The following is a 14,852-nucleotide window of genomic DNA, read 5'->3' as shown; positions in this document are numbered from 1 at the left end:
AACAATACCAAGTACTGCTGTTTTGCGGTAGAATATTTGATGAGTGGGTGGTACCTACCCAAACGAGCTTGCACAAAGCCCTACCACCACTGACTTATGGTGATATACTATTTTGATGTGTATATTCTTGAAATGTTATGATTATTTTGGTCAATGTCGCATATTTGAATAACGGATAGTAGGATAAATGCATGAAAGACGTTTCTTAAGTAATTAATCTCGTGCTTTACGCTGAAGGAAAACATCGTGAGGAAACCTAAATGTGTTTCACAGAAATTCTGCCACATGTGTATTCTACCAACCCGCATTGGAACAGCGTGGGTGAATAAGCTCCAAACCTTCTCCTCAAAAAGGGAGAGGAGGCTTTAGCCCAGCAGTGGGACATTCCCTGTGTTACGAATTACAAATATTATAATTTCCTAAAAGATTTTACCAATATTGTATTTGGCGATTAATTTAGAAGATATGATTTGCATTTATAGATCGAAGTTATTAATGAGTCTCCGATTTCAGACAAGTTCAACGACATCGCAGACTCCTTTAAGTACCGCTAATAATTGTAAGGAAATATTGGATAAGCGGCTGCAGATCAAATGGGAGATACAGGTGAACATTATATTCTTGTATTATTATTTGTCTTCTTAATTATTGATATTTGCCTGTATGTGAGAGGTTTACGGACTGTTTCTAAAATATTTGTCTAATGACCGATTTTTACAAATGAAATTTTGAAAAAATTATCGATGAAAGTAAATTTGTGATTATAAATCGGCCCTAAATCTTATATTCAAGATATTCGGGCCTATTTATAATCGTATATACGTTTAAAATATTAGCGAAATTTGTCTTTCTTTTCAGGTTGTATTTGGAATCATTTTAATTTATAATCAATTAATTTTAGCGCATCAATGGATTGTCTTAAATTAATATGAATAAAAATTGTACTTTTATTTTGTTCTTAATTTCTCAACAAATAATTGGTTATTTTTCATTTACAAGCGAGTGATATCGAGAGATATATAAAGGTAAAAATATATATCGGAAAATACTGGAAATGAACTACATAGATAACTGTTAAATATTATATACGACGGGCTGGTTGGCGTGGTTGGTAGATACTTGCCTTTCATGCCGAAGGTTGTGGGTTCGATTCCCACCCAGGACAGACATTTGTGTGCATGAACATGTCTGTTTGTCCTGAGTCTGGGTGTAATTATATATAAGTATGTATTAACAAAAAAAGTAGTATATGTGACTACATATACTGCTTATCAGTTGTCTGGTTTCCATAGTACAAGCTCTGCTCAGTTTGGGATCAGATGGCCGTGTGTCAATAATGTCCCAGGATATTATTATTATTATATTTTGTATTACATTGTTATCAAAAACATAGCAAGATTATCAGCCGTTTTAACGCATTTTAACAATCAAATCAAAGTTTAAATATTTATTATATACAAGAATTATGCTTGTTAATAATAATTATAAGAAATGTACTGCAAGTTTGGAGAGAAATGCCTCAGAATTTTCTCAGAAAAAAAAAATCTCGACTTTACCCAAAAGTAAATAACGATTTATTTGAAAGAGTATAAAATATATTCTAATCTTTAAATATATAATTCCAGGGTGACCACGTCCAAATAACTCTCGCGGCTCGTCTCCGCAAGGAACAGTATATGGCGTTCGGAGTGTCAGGTGCTGAAGGCCGACCCGCCATGTTGGGAGCTGATGTGGTCGTTGCGTTTTGGGATTCAAGGTATATCAATATTATTGTCATAAAACCTTGTGGCTTAATATAACATTTAACTCTAAATTCAAATACTTAATTTAATGATTGAAATGATTGAATCCCAATATCAGAACATCATTTTGGAAAAAAAGACTGAGTTTAGGGGTTGTTACCCCTAAACTCAGTCTTTTACGTACGTAAAAAGAAACAATAGAATTGAGAATTTCCTCCTTTTTTTTCATTAATTTGTTAATATTTACTCGTTGGCTGGTCTATTTTTTGGATCACGTTACACTCAACCGCAACATATTACGTTGCTATCAAATTCGGCCTCGAAATTCGACTCCAACGGCGGCCGAAGAAGTTTCACTTAAAAAAATATGATACGACAATATGAAACTTTTAATATTGTCGATATCGATCGTTAATAACATTGAAAAGACTAAGACTAAATGATTGAACCTTCCCAGGTTTAACCAGCCGAGGGTGTCCGATTACACGATCACGCATCTCGCGCAGTGCGACGGCGAGCGCGGCGTGTGCCCGGACGCGCGGCTCGGCGGGAGCAACGACGCCGCCGTCGGTTTGTACCGCTTGTGCCGCTTGTGCCGCTTGTACCGTTACACCACGTTACGATATCCTCACTATTGGAAGTTGATCGCGTTTGCACTCTACGGAAAGCTTGTAAGATCGTGATGTCCGGAGAGAGTCATGTTACATTCCTTTTATAACAAATTATGAAAATGAATACGTGTAAAGCAGCCTTAACAATACATACGCAAACTAATTCTTTGCCAAATTTTCTATGACCAAATAGACGCCCGAAATATGGTCCTTATCCCGTAAAATTTAAAAGGTAAGGGCATTTCTCTTTCGCCTCTAATTTATAGTTAGAAATTTTCCTTTTCAGTATCGGGCCATCAAAAGAGCGGTGTAACAACAATAACCTACCGCCGCCCACTCGCCGCGACCGAATCAGTCAAGGATAAGGAAATACTGACGACTCGGTCTCAGTCCGTCATCGCGGCGTTCGGACCTCTCAACTCAAAGTACGAAGCCAACGCGCACTCCTTCATGGACACGACCAGACTGGATGTGCAATTAGACTTCGGAGCTCAGGTTTGTAATCATTATAATCAAAATCAAAATAGTCTTTATTTAATTTGACTTTTATGAAAACTAATTAGTAATATTCACAAGATTGTGTTTTTTTTTAAATATGATGTCGATTAAAAAACAAAATTGTTCGAATACCAATTCACATTCATAAAAAACAAAATATTCAATCGCATACATTTTTGAACAACGGCGAACTTAAAGTGGGTGAGCGGAATCTTGACGAGCAAAGATTTGTCAGCTACTGGTTCAGTTCAGACAAAATAGTGCAGACGTGTGTGCGTAAATCTCTTGCGATGTTTGTTTTTACACACCCGTCCGATGCCACGCTCTGCTCGTGGCAGACCTCTCCTCAGAAAGGAGTGATACAACGTCCCGTAGTCGATCGGAGACGATTTGGCGTGAAATCAACGAGCGCCCCGTAAGTCTCCATAAGCGGAGCAGGTGGCGCCTGGCAGGCGGCCACTCTCTAAGCTCGGACCGGTCCCCTCAGAACGACAACTCGTGCATCGGACTGGCGGAGCTGGAGGAGGGCGGGCCGGCGCCGTGGCCGGCGCGCGTGCTGGCCGGCGTCGCGGCGCTCACGGCGCGCATCGGGCCGGCCGGCGGGCGCCGCGGGTACACGCCCGTCACCGGTGAGGCGCACGACACTGCGGTTTCAACATCTTAGGGTGACGCTTGGACGGCGGTGCTTCTGAAAAGAAACGCAGTCACAATAATATTCACTTTTCGTCACATTATCTGGCTTTATGCGGACGTATCTGTGTTAACATTGGTAATGCAAACGATGACTAACTTAAGAGGCCTATCACAAAATTAGGTTTTTACGCACGAGGACGACCCAACCGGCTTCTTGAGTTTACGACACAGCGCTGTCGCTGTGATTAAGCAATCTTGAAAAATTTTCTATTATTTAATTTATCGTTTTTTAGAATATTATTAATAATGATAAGCTATTCAATAATTAGGGAAGGTCGACAGATATCTCAAAATTCAATAAAACGTTTTTTACTTCGAACCTGGGACTTGTGTGCGGGTCGTGAGGCATAGCGCTTTCGGTCCTTATATAGTTTTGTTTTTATCTTTATATTTTTGTTTTTGTATTTTTACATTTGATAAGTATTTTAAATAAAATTCTTATGATTGAGCTTGCTTATATTCAGTTATTTACCTTAATTAAAAAATATATATATCTAGCATCTACAATAGGTAGGCGCACTATGTAGTTCACGCTCTATCGTTTGGCGTGGTTTGGCGCTCAAGAATTAGGCATAGATCCTACCTCCAGAAGCGCTCGCATTTTGTAGCATTTTAATCGTTGTAATTATATTTTTTTAAAGTCTTTTAATTAGATACATTTTAAAACAATTAAAAAAAATCATACCAAAATTGAAGACATTAAAATAATGAAGTAACGTCAATTTTGGTATGATTTTTTCTTTAAATTAATTATTTACTTAGGAGATATTCGAAACTATTTCGAAGTATTTTCAGTAGTTTTATGCCTTTCAATGTGATTTTTATAGTTAATTCATACAAATATCAAAATTTTGAAGCCGATATGGATTAAATCACTGTTTAAAATATATTATTGTATTTTTTCCATTCAAATTGGTCAGCACTGTAGTTCAATCTACGAACTCAAAAAAGTGCTTTCACGCATTTTACGTTCATCTTGCTTTGGAATTTGACTTTGTATAAATAGCTAAACCCAAATTGAGAAAATTGAGGCCGACATGACCTATACTAATAACTATTCTTCATTTTTCAATAATCTTAAAGTCTTTTAGTTTATCAGAATAAGAACAGGAAAGTTAACCGTTTAATGAAAAATAACGGTTGAAATGTAATAGGCCTCTTAAATACGTACCTCGATGTAATATAAAGTAACTAGATACAGTTCTATGTAATCTTAATCGAATCATCGTTATTTACTTCTACATTACTTCTATTTACACGCAGACAATGACATAAATGATGGATTCTCATCTTACGGTAAATAAAACACTTTATTTAAATTATTAATTACTAATAAGTTTCCGCAGCGGCTTCGCCCGCGTGATGTTTATGTGTTTTTTTTTTGGTTTCCGTCATAGCTATTGTGTAAATACTGTTAAATAAATGGCAAATAAGATATAAATTCAAAGTATTCATGATATTTTAGGTCACCCTTCATGGGGCATCGCCTGGTACATCAACGATCTGCTTATTCCGGAGATATATGTGGAACGTGGGAAAACTTACACCTTCCTGGTGGAGGGAGGGGATGATAGGACAAATCCTGCTAAGTAAGAGAATGTTTTGATATCACAAAAGTTATAAGTTGCCTTTTTAGTGGCTCTCATTAACTTGGTCTTAAATTTTCCGTAACCAGATTTCCATTAAACGTAATCCAATTATTTGAATTTTTCCATTTTATAAATTTTCAGAAATCAAGCGTAATAGTAAATGGTCAGCATCGCCCATAGACACAATAAAAGTACAATTCATTGATTACGTCGTCAATGTTTTAACAACCGCGTACAATACAGAACAAGACAATTTCAGCAAGATCAGAAGATTTTCAGCGGCTTAACTTACATTGTAAATGTTTTCTCAGATTCCACCCGTTCTACATAAGCGATTCATCGGAGGGAGGTTTTGGTCAAAAGAAAGAGGAGGAACAGAGACAGCAGCGAGTGTTCGCCGGAGTTGCCTACGACAACGAGGGATACCCGTATCCTACCGCAGGTATACACTAATAGACCATCTGTTAAATCCGTCCTCTGTGAGAACAAAGCTGAGGCGCTGAGGGCAATATACGGTCACACAAATTACAACTTAATCCTGGGGCCAATTCTACCAACAAATAGGCATGATGACAGTGTTAAAGAATTAAAAAATAAATGATTTTAGAGAAGAAACTATTTTAAAAGGATTTTAAAAAATTATTCGTCGTTTATTGAGGCGTGACGTCACGTGCAGGCGCCATGACACCCGCGGGTGTTTTCGAGCGAAATTCAAAACAGATTAATACAAATGCAATTATTTGCGTAAACAGTTAGTTTATTATTGAAATAAAATTATTTTCAGTAATAGTAGACGTGTATCTACATTATAGAAGGTTATTTCAAAATCAGTCATCATGCCTATTGTCACTTAATCGCAATCGAATCGTTGCGGTTTATCCGTTTTTCTATTCTTTAATGTAATTATCGACTATTGGCATAAAAGTTAACAATTAAGTTTGATTTTGGTATAACGGCTTACGTTAATATCATATCGGTTCGATACCGATCTAAATAAATATAGAATAGTCAAAGTTGGATTGGAATTGAATCGGTAACGTATCGTAATCGTTATAAATTAGTAGAATTGGTCCATTATATTAAAAAAAACACTTATTTTATTTAGTAGAATTGATTAAAGATAAAAAAAAACTCTTTCATCTTCATACATATACCCGTCTAATCCTGATGATGAGTGAGTAGCAACACCAATGATGGCTTATCGTAAGCAAAACTAATCATTTCTTGGATGTATTAAAAACGCATTAATTCTCTCGCAACTTTTAAGCAATTCTTGTCGCATTCCAAGCTATAGTTTTCAGAAAGTTCCAGAATTTAATATAAGAGATTTGCCTCGCATAACGGATTATGGAAGTTTTTCTGTGAGCGGAAAAAGTACCAATACTTTGGCTACGCCTATGGAGGATTGCTGCCGCCCTACTCCTCAAACTTTTGACCATCGGAATCTTCATATTTGAGTAATATCTTTACGTGTACGCGTGGGTTCATCAAGGGCGCGAAAACTACAAAAACTCACCAAATTTTAAAATTTGCCGCAATATATCCGGCCTACTCGGAACCGGTAACAAAGATCTAAGGTTATAGTATATAGGTTATGTATAGTACTTAACTATCGCGATTGGACTACCGCGAACACATTACTCAAATTTTCAATGTGGTTTATAATCGAATTTCGACCAATGGCTGAACCCTAGTAATTATTTTAAAACTGGAAAAAATGTCATCAGTCGGCCGCTACTGCGAATGGACTCACAAGACAGTGGACCAGTCTGCTACATCCGACACTTTCGAGCAGTACATGCAAACGCTGCAGCTGGAGTGCAACGAGGGGGAGCCCGCCGTGCTCAACTGGACCGTGGCCCACGAGACTCCAGACTTGTTGTACTATCAGGTAATTATCACATTCCACACATAAAAGAAACCAATCGATATTATAATGCAAGCGTTAATATCGTAACAGTTTACATGCCAACTAGCGACGTAAAAGTCACAAGTTCGACCTAACACATTCATCCCCACTCCTAGCACTAGCTTTACACTCAATCGCGTGTAAATAAAATAGATTAATATCCAACAATATTATAGCTATATTGTTAGAACCTCTCCTCGATAATATAATTCATCCAGGAACACCAATAAGAAATATGTGGATTGACATAAATATATAAGCAGCAGTCAGTCATCGGTCAGTCAGCAGTGCGTGTTGTTCGCAAATTGGTCGCTCGATTGATTAGCGTTACTGGCATGACGTTAGCAATAACAACAATTAAAATATTCAATAAGCTCTGCTTGGAGATAAAATGTCCTAATATTTATCTTCGTAACCCTGTCGGGGGTACATGACTTTTATAGTATTGCATAACAAAATACATCTAAATCATGTAAATATAATTTTGTTTTAATTCCAGTGTTACTCTCACAACAATCTCGGCTGGAAAATACACGTAGTGGACCCCGGGACCCTCGTGCCGCTGCCGGACAAGAGCGCCATCGTCAACTCGGCGGGGCGGACGCCGGCCGCGCCCGCCCTCGCGCTGGCGGCGCTGGCGGCGGCGCTGCACAGATAAGGACCTCGGACACTCGCAGCGAGCTCTGTTACTAGGGAGGCCGGATGGATTTATACTTTATCATAAAAATAATTTTACTATACAAAGGAGTAGGTATTTACAAAAGCTAATTTGAATTTTTTACTGTATTGACAGAATTTACGTTTGGTATTCGATAGATTTAGATTTAATAGTTTTTTACAGTATTTTATATAATGATAACGTAACGCAGACAATAAAGCTTATTTAAAATGTTTTAATTTATGTAACTTTGACAATAAAATTGTATGTGAACTGTAGTATTAAGATAACGGACATTTTTAAACATATTATATTATGTTTAGTGATAAGCATTGATTTAATGGTGATGTTAATAACGATGGTGTTAACAGGGCTCGCTCATATTGTACGGATAAGGTTTGGGTAAATAATGTCAATCTATATGATATCAATTTCATATCAGTCATTACTATACTTATGTACAATCTTTATACATTAGAATTCGGTAACTCTGTAGAGTTAGGGATTATTTTCAACGAGTATTTCCCTAGCAATGAACATAGAACATTTACGATCGAAAGTGTGAACTATAGACATCTCGCTCATTACCTTCAAAAGAGACAGAGACAGATACATGTTTCTCTGTCACAAGCGCGAAGTAAAGAATTTAAGGAATTGATTCTTAAAATTTAGCTTCGTGGTTTTAAAAATAACAATACTAATGGAAATATTGACAATAAAAAATATTTTTAGATTTAATAAAGTTCTTGCCGTGTGCTTGACAATAAAACAATATATATTATATATTAGAAACATATATATGAACGATTTTATATATATATTTGTATTTTAATTAGTTATAATAATATATATAATTATAATGCATCGACCATACCTGCGATATAATAACGCACGTGTGGCGGTAGAGTAAAAGTGACAATAAATTGCTGACTTTAAAACGTTAGATTTTTATAATACATATTTACATGAATATATAAATAATTTATTTGAATACAAAATTAATAATCATGTACAATTTCATAGTAATCTTTATGTACTTCTTAGCAATCTTTATATATTAAAGTTGTCATATTGAACATTATAAAATTTTCCGATTTTCATAAAAAAAATATACAATAAGTAGGCTATAGAACATTTTATAATATAATATTTTCACAAAATACCATATACAATATAACCGAAACAATAAAATAATATAACCAAAAGTTTGAATCTAAATCAGAGATTTCAAGACTTCATATAATAAGGGTCGTATTAACTCCCTAGTAAGGGTTAAGACCTTTTTCTTTTTTTATATCGCTGGAAAAACGCTTTACGCGTTTCCCCCGCGGGAACAGTGGGGGGGTATGTGGGGCTCGGTGGTGTCCAAGTCGCCGACTGCGCCCCGAACATCGGAATACCCACTAATAAACCAGCGGTACCCTTTTCGTCTTAACGAGGAGCGCCACGGGATCGCTTTCGCATGATACCGTGAAGGGCCAAGACCTCGCTAACTCATCTCACGTGTCGAATAACGCGCACATTTTCGTCAACACCGCTGTCCAGATTGTCTAGCTGGCCACCTTAGGCTCGCAGTTAGAACAGCCATGCTCTAAAAATATATAAATCTTGTTTTCTTAATCGAATTTTAAACAAATGTAATAGATATTTTCAATCTTACTTATAATAGAATTAAATTATAAAAATATTAATAAATCATATTTAACAGAGACAAAACAAATAATTCAACAACACATTTAAAAATATGAGAACTATAAACTATTATACCATATATAACATTTGTAACGCGAAATTCTTACAAAACAATATGAATATGTGTGCTTGAAACAAAAGAATAACGAAATAAAACGCATATCTAAATAAATATGAAACATTTATGATTTGTACAACTTTCTGTCTATTGGTATTCGAAAGTAACCGTTACTGATTTATAAAAAGTAATTACATAGACAATTTTGCAATGGAGATAATACATTGGCTCGGACAAGGTAACAATAAATAATAAACTTCTTATATGTTACTTCGAAAATGAATAAGCGATGTATTTACATTAACGCATTATAAATTAGATTCCTACGCCATGTCGTGTGTATGTTTGTTCGCGGTTTCTTTATTTTAACCAATAGACAGACTGATTAACGAGGAAACATTTATAATTTATGAATATTTTGCAAAAAAATATCTAACATTATGATAATATTTGATTATAAAATCCGGTTAAATCGTGTCTCCTTAAAAATATATGAAAACAAAATGGTATAGTTCTTAAACAGTTCTAAAGTAAAGTACGCGACACATTCACGGCTCATTTCAGTTCAACTGATTTACAATTGGGCTAATTGAACGCGGGTCGGGATCGCTATAAAAATATGCAAATACGTCCGCGACAGAGGCGCTCTGACACATGTCTTTTACAATTTTAGCGCAAAATGTGAATTAAACTTTGACAATAATAAGTCTATTGCTAAAATTGTTACCTACTTGTATGAATATTTTAAATTATACTAAATATTATAAAATTATAAAGTAATTATTAAATATTTGATGTGTTTTGGAGTTTTCGTGCTTGAAGTACGTAGCGAATTTTTCTTAGATATATTATAAGTGCTTAGAGAAAGTGAATTCTCGTTCAGTTAAAAAAAAAAACGTTTTGTCACTATATTTTAAATCGTTAATCCATTGTGTTCAAAAAAAAATTAAATGGAAAAAACATTTCAGGTGACAAAAAAAATTGTAACTTTTCAATTTTAGATTAAATCTTCGGGCGCGATGACAATACGTTTTAAAGTCAAATTAAATGCAACGTTTCTATGTGTAACTTTTAAATTAAACTATTTTGACTTCCCTTACGAGTAGTAATTTTAACGCGCGTTACTTTTTTTAATCATACTTATAGGTTAAAGAAATGGAATACTGATAAAAAAGGTATTAGTTCATTCGAGTGGTATGACAATAATATATTACTCAATTATCCTATCTACACTGTAAAACAATTTCAAAATTTACATATTTAGGCAAATAAATTATCAACTTTTACCCAAAATATTATTAGACTTAGATACAAATGATAGCAAATAATTCAAATAATTTTACACTCAGTAGCTGTAGATGTTGATGCACGAGTTCTGATAATTTTAAAATTTTATTAGAAGTTGAAAATGTGTAAAAATTTTAGAAAAATTATACGTGTTATCGCTGAGAGAATCAAAACAGAATATATAGTTAATATGTGATTAGTTTTCATGGTATTTTATAGTAAAGGGCATATATTCAACATCAGCGCATGTCGGCGCTTTAGTGTAACCAGCAAGAAAATTAAATTATAGAGTTGCTAAGACTAGGGTTGCCAGGTTTTATAACCGCAATAGCAAGACCAAGACATACAAAGTTTAGTCGGACATTAGGTTAAAAGGGCTGGATATCCTATATTATTAAGTCGTATTTTTGTCGCAGTAATAATACGTATTTTTTTAAATGTAATGATAAGTTCTTTTTGCTTTTACCTTTTAGCTATAGTCTCTAGCCAAATGTTAAAAACCTAACAAAAGCCGGACAGCAACGGCAAGCAAATAGCCAAACATTGTCCGAGGTTACTCGGACGCCTGGCTACCCTACCACGAACCTCTAAACCATATACCAATGGAACTAGGGGTAAAGATAAACAAACCTTAGGTATACATATTCTGATATTCCATGCGATTGGCTTCACGCTCTGCTATATTATGGACGACGAAACAGTTCTTGATATATATGTACATTTATATAATACACTATTCCATTGAACTACTTATATCCAATTCTAATTCCAAAGTTCCGATAACAACTATGCTGATATTCAAAACGTCATGTTTTCGAAAATCCATAATGAATACCACAGATTATAATAAATCTCGACCGAGCATATCATGTCAATCCTAGATCAAAGTGGCTTAAATATTTATCTTTACTCCTGCAATTGGAATCAGCAATACGTATTATACATTGATAATTAAAATAAATAACAAGAATTTTAGAGCACTAAAGATTATCTCGCCGTAAGTTCTTGGATACCTAAAGCCGGCGCTGATCTGCATATACCGATAAAGAATTGAATTGAATATAGCATCCCACACTTTCGTTATGTATAATTCGTTTTTGGCGAGTGTGAATGTAGATATCGATAGTAGGCGAGCGAAATATCATTTTCTTTATCTGCATGGTACAATAATGTGATATTTATTAAAAATATATATGTCAACTCCGAGTGTATATTAGGCTACATAATTCCAAATTAATTATTACGTACTCAATTATAAAGGCGTGTAGTACAAAATAAGTTCAATATTTATATTCGCTTGTTAAGTCTCAAATATACTTATATTTATTGTAAATTTTGATTTCGTGAAAATTTTGCTTAAACTTTATGACAAATGATAAATGAATGTAAGTTTTGGATTTTATTTATAGTTAAATAAAAACGATTCCATTGATAAGATTACTAATCGTAAACAATGGTAATTGTAAAACCAATATGACCGCGAAAATAGTCACCTGTTACAGAATTGATATAATTTTTTTTACCATTGGGTAAGGCAGTGGTCGCAATCTAAAAACCGCGGAACATTTTTAAATACAATCAAAGAGTGCTTCAAAGGAATATGTTGCAAAAATATTTTAATGGGACACTTCACACAGAAATTATAAATAAGAATAAATTTCATGTCATCGGAATTATAGCCATCCCTTTAAAATTAAAGGGATGGCTATAATTCCGTGACATGAAATTTATTTTGAATTTACTTTTTTATAACGGATATAATATTTAGCAATTTCCTTATTATTCATTGCATCAAATATCTATAATGAAATTGGCGTCTCCGTTTTTAAGCTCACGATTTATCGCAAGAGTGCAACGGAGGTGAAAAATATTGACAGCCAATGAAAGGCAAAGAACAGTACAAACATTTTAAAATTTAAAAATTAAGTTGTCTATGATTGGGCGCAGACGTTGAAATGTAAGATGGACGTGAACTGAATGACGAACTTTAAAGTTTTAAATGCATCCCATTTTCATAATTTTCTAAAATATCGGTATGAGAATATTAAAATTATTCACATACTAATATATCATTCTTGACAATAACGTTGTTTCCATAACACATTGATATATTAATAAAATTACAAAAAATAAAACAATTTTGATTATTCAAATTACGAATATTTTTTGGTTTTATCTGTAAAGTTTAATTAATAAAAATTGAAATGTTTGTACTATTCATAACATTAAAATCGAATATTCGACATAAATCGACTTATTTTTTATTATACTTTTACAAATTATATAAATTTAATTTAAATATTTATTTTAATATGTATCACACATATTAATTTGAAACACTTTGATTATTATAATTTATAATTTGTATCAAGCAATGCAATCGATATTAAAATAGTTTTAAAGTAGATATTAAAGTCAACATTTCGCACATTTCGATTGTGCTCTAATATAATAACCAATTATTCTTGCACATTAAAATATCATTAACATTATATATTGTAAATAATTTAACTTCGAAAAATAAGTTTCCATTATTTTTTTATTTAAGTGTCAAAATAGTACCCGTAGTTTATTTTAAGTTTTTGATAAAATGCACAATTTTTATTATATCGTACGTAAACGCTTTTTATAAATGATTAAGCCGTATGTATATATTATATAATTACTTGTAATTTTAAGTAAAATTCCATTTTGTATAAATATCCACTAGATACGGTTTTTGAAAATAAATTGCTGTTACCACTTTATGTATTTATTGAATTTGACAATAAATAACTTTTTCCTAAACTATACACTGAGCTTTATTACTGTACCATATATCTTTTGACTTGTTTATTTATGCCACCCTCTATTCCCTCACTTTTATAATCCAACGGACGGCAAACCGATACAATCAGGAGAGTTCAGATGCAGGACCAATGGCTTTACATGCTTTCCGAGGCACGGGAGTGTACACACTTTCAACTTCCAGACTCCGGGCTACTACTGAGTATCATCGACCGACCTGGAGTTTGACCTCAGAACCTCGGGATCTACAGCCTTATATCTAGCAACATTTTTATTTTACATTTAGGTTTTAAGCACTCTAATATTTACCTATTTTCAGATGATTTAAAAATAATGAAAGATATACAAACTGAATTGGACGCTCAAAAACTACAAGCAGATTTAGATAGACTCTCACTTTGATGTAAAGCAAATAAAATGGTACTTAATATTAATAAATGCAAAACAATTTAGCCGAAATAAGACTATAACACAACAATTATCTCATCGACGGACAAAACATAACTTGTGTTGACAATGTTACCAATAGACAATGCTGTGGTTTCCTGTAACTGATGGAGCACATAGATTTATAACTCGCATATAATATTAAAGCTTGTCATGTTGCTCCTTGTTGGAGATCCTAATAAAATAAAATGAAATAAAAAACATGACCAATGAGGCAGTCGAAATAATCGGTATGCTGCGTATACAAAATTAAATTCAAGCTTGTTGGTTTATTGTAATTTACAATTTTAGGCTTAATGCCACCAATGTGGGAAAATAATTTCCCCACATTAAGCCATTTCTATTTCTATAAATCAAAACTTGTAAAAGAGACAATCATGACACAATGTGTTCGGTTAGTGAGATAACTTTGAAACTAGTTTTGCCTCCATTTTCAATCTATTTGGAATGAAAATCATTGCAATATAGACCTACAACTTTTGATGAAAGGATATAAATAAAAACGATTATTAATTTTAATATTATGTATTCTTTTAGTATATGCATTCACGATTGTGTTGATACTATGTAAAGTTAAAGTTGCTGTTGGTTTGTACAAGTGCTTACTTGCGAGGCATCTTACTATACACCTGCAATAGATGGCGCGAGAGTCGTAACGGTTTTTTTTTACACCATAATTGAAAGAACTATTGCAACGCATACTAGGTCATAATTTGTTTAAATAAGGAAAAATTGTCGTTATTACTTATTTTCTGAATTTAAATACTTAATCATAGACTTGTTAGTAATAATTTAATTTTTGTTCCTAGCATCACCTAAATAACATTTAGAGTTTTTAAATCTTAATTTTATATCTGTGCTTTGTTGACTCACGCCATTAC

The 14,852-nt window shown here is 33.6% G+C and overlaps 1 protein-coding gene across 2 annotated transcripts in view; it reads left to right on the top strand.

The window, feature by feature from the left end:
• Positions 1 to 12,409, top strand: part of LOC126778116 (protein Skeletor, isoforms B/C) — a 47,860-nt gene extending 35,451 nt beyond the window's left edge. For both annotated transcript variants that reach the window (XM_050501509.1, XM_050501510.1), the window contains 9 exons: positions 514 to 606; positions 1,626 to 1,756; positions 2,200 to 2,312; positions 2,640 to 2,848; positions 3,339 to 3,480; positions 5,010 to 5,133; positions 5,445 to 5,575; positions 6,861 to 7,024; positions 7,542 to 12,409. In XM_050501509.1, the coding sequence (XP_050357466.1) occupies positions 514 to 606; positions 1,626 to 1,756; positions 2,200 to 2,312; positions 2,640 to 2,848; positions 3,339 to 3,480; positions 5,010 to 5,133; positions 5,445 to 5,575; positions 6,861 to 7,024; positions 7,542 to 7,700 (1,266 nt within the window). In that variant the 3' untranslated portion in view covers positions 7,701 to 12,409. The remainder of the gene's footprint in view (positions 1 to 513; positions 607 to 1,625; positions 1,757 to 2,199; positions 2,313 to 2,639; positions 2,849 to 3,338; positions 3,481 to 5,009; positions 5,134 to 5,444; positions 5,576 to 6,860; positions 7,025 to 7,541) is intronic.
• Positions 12,410 to 14,852: the final 2,443 nt, after the last annotated feature.

Source organism: Nymphalis io, chromosome 25, assembly GCF_905147045.1.
Source record: "Nymphalis io chromosome 25, ilAglIoxx1.1, whole genome shotgun sequence".
In the NCBI taxonomy this organism is placed as follows: Eukaryota; Metazoa; Arthropoda; class Insecta; order Lepidoptera; family Nymphalidae; genus Nymphalis; species Nymphalis io.
The sequence above is the reverse complement of the archived record's forward strand: the minus strand, read 5'-3'. Positions and strand labels throughout refer to the sequence as shown.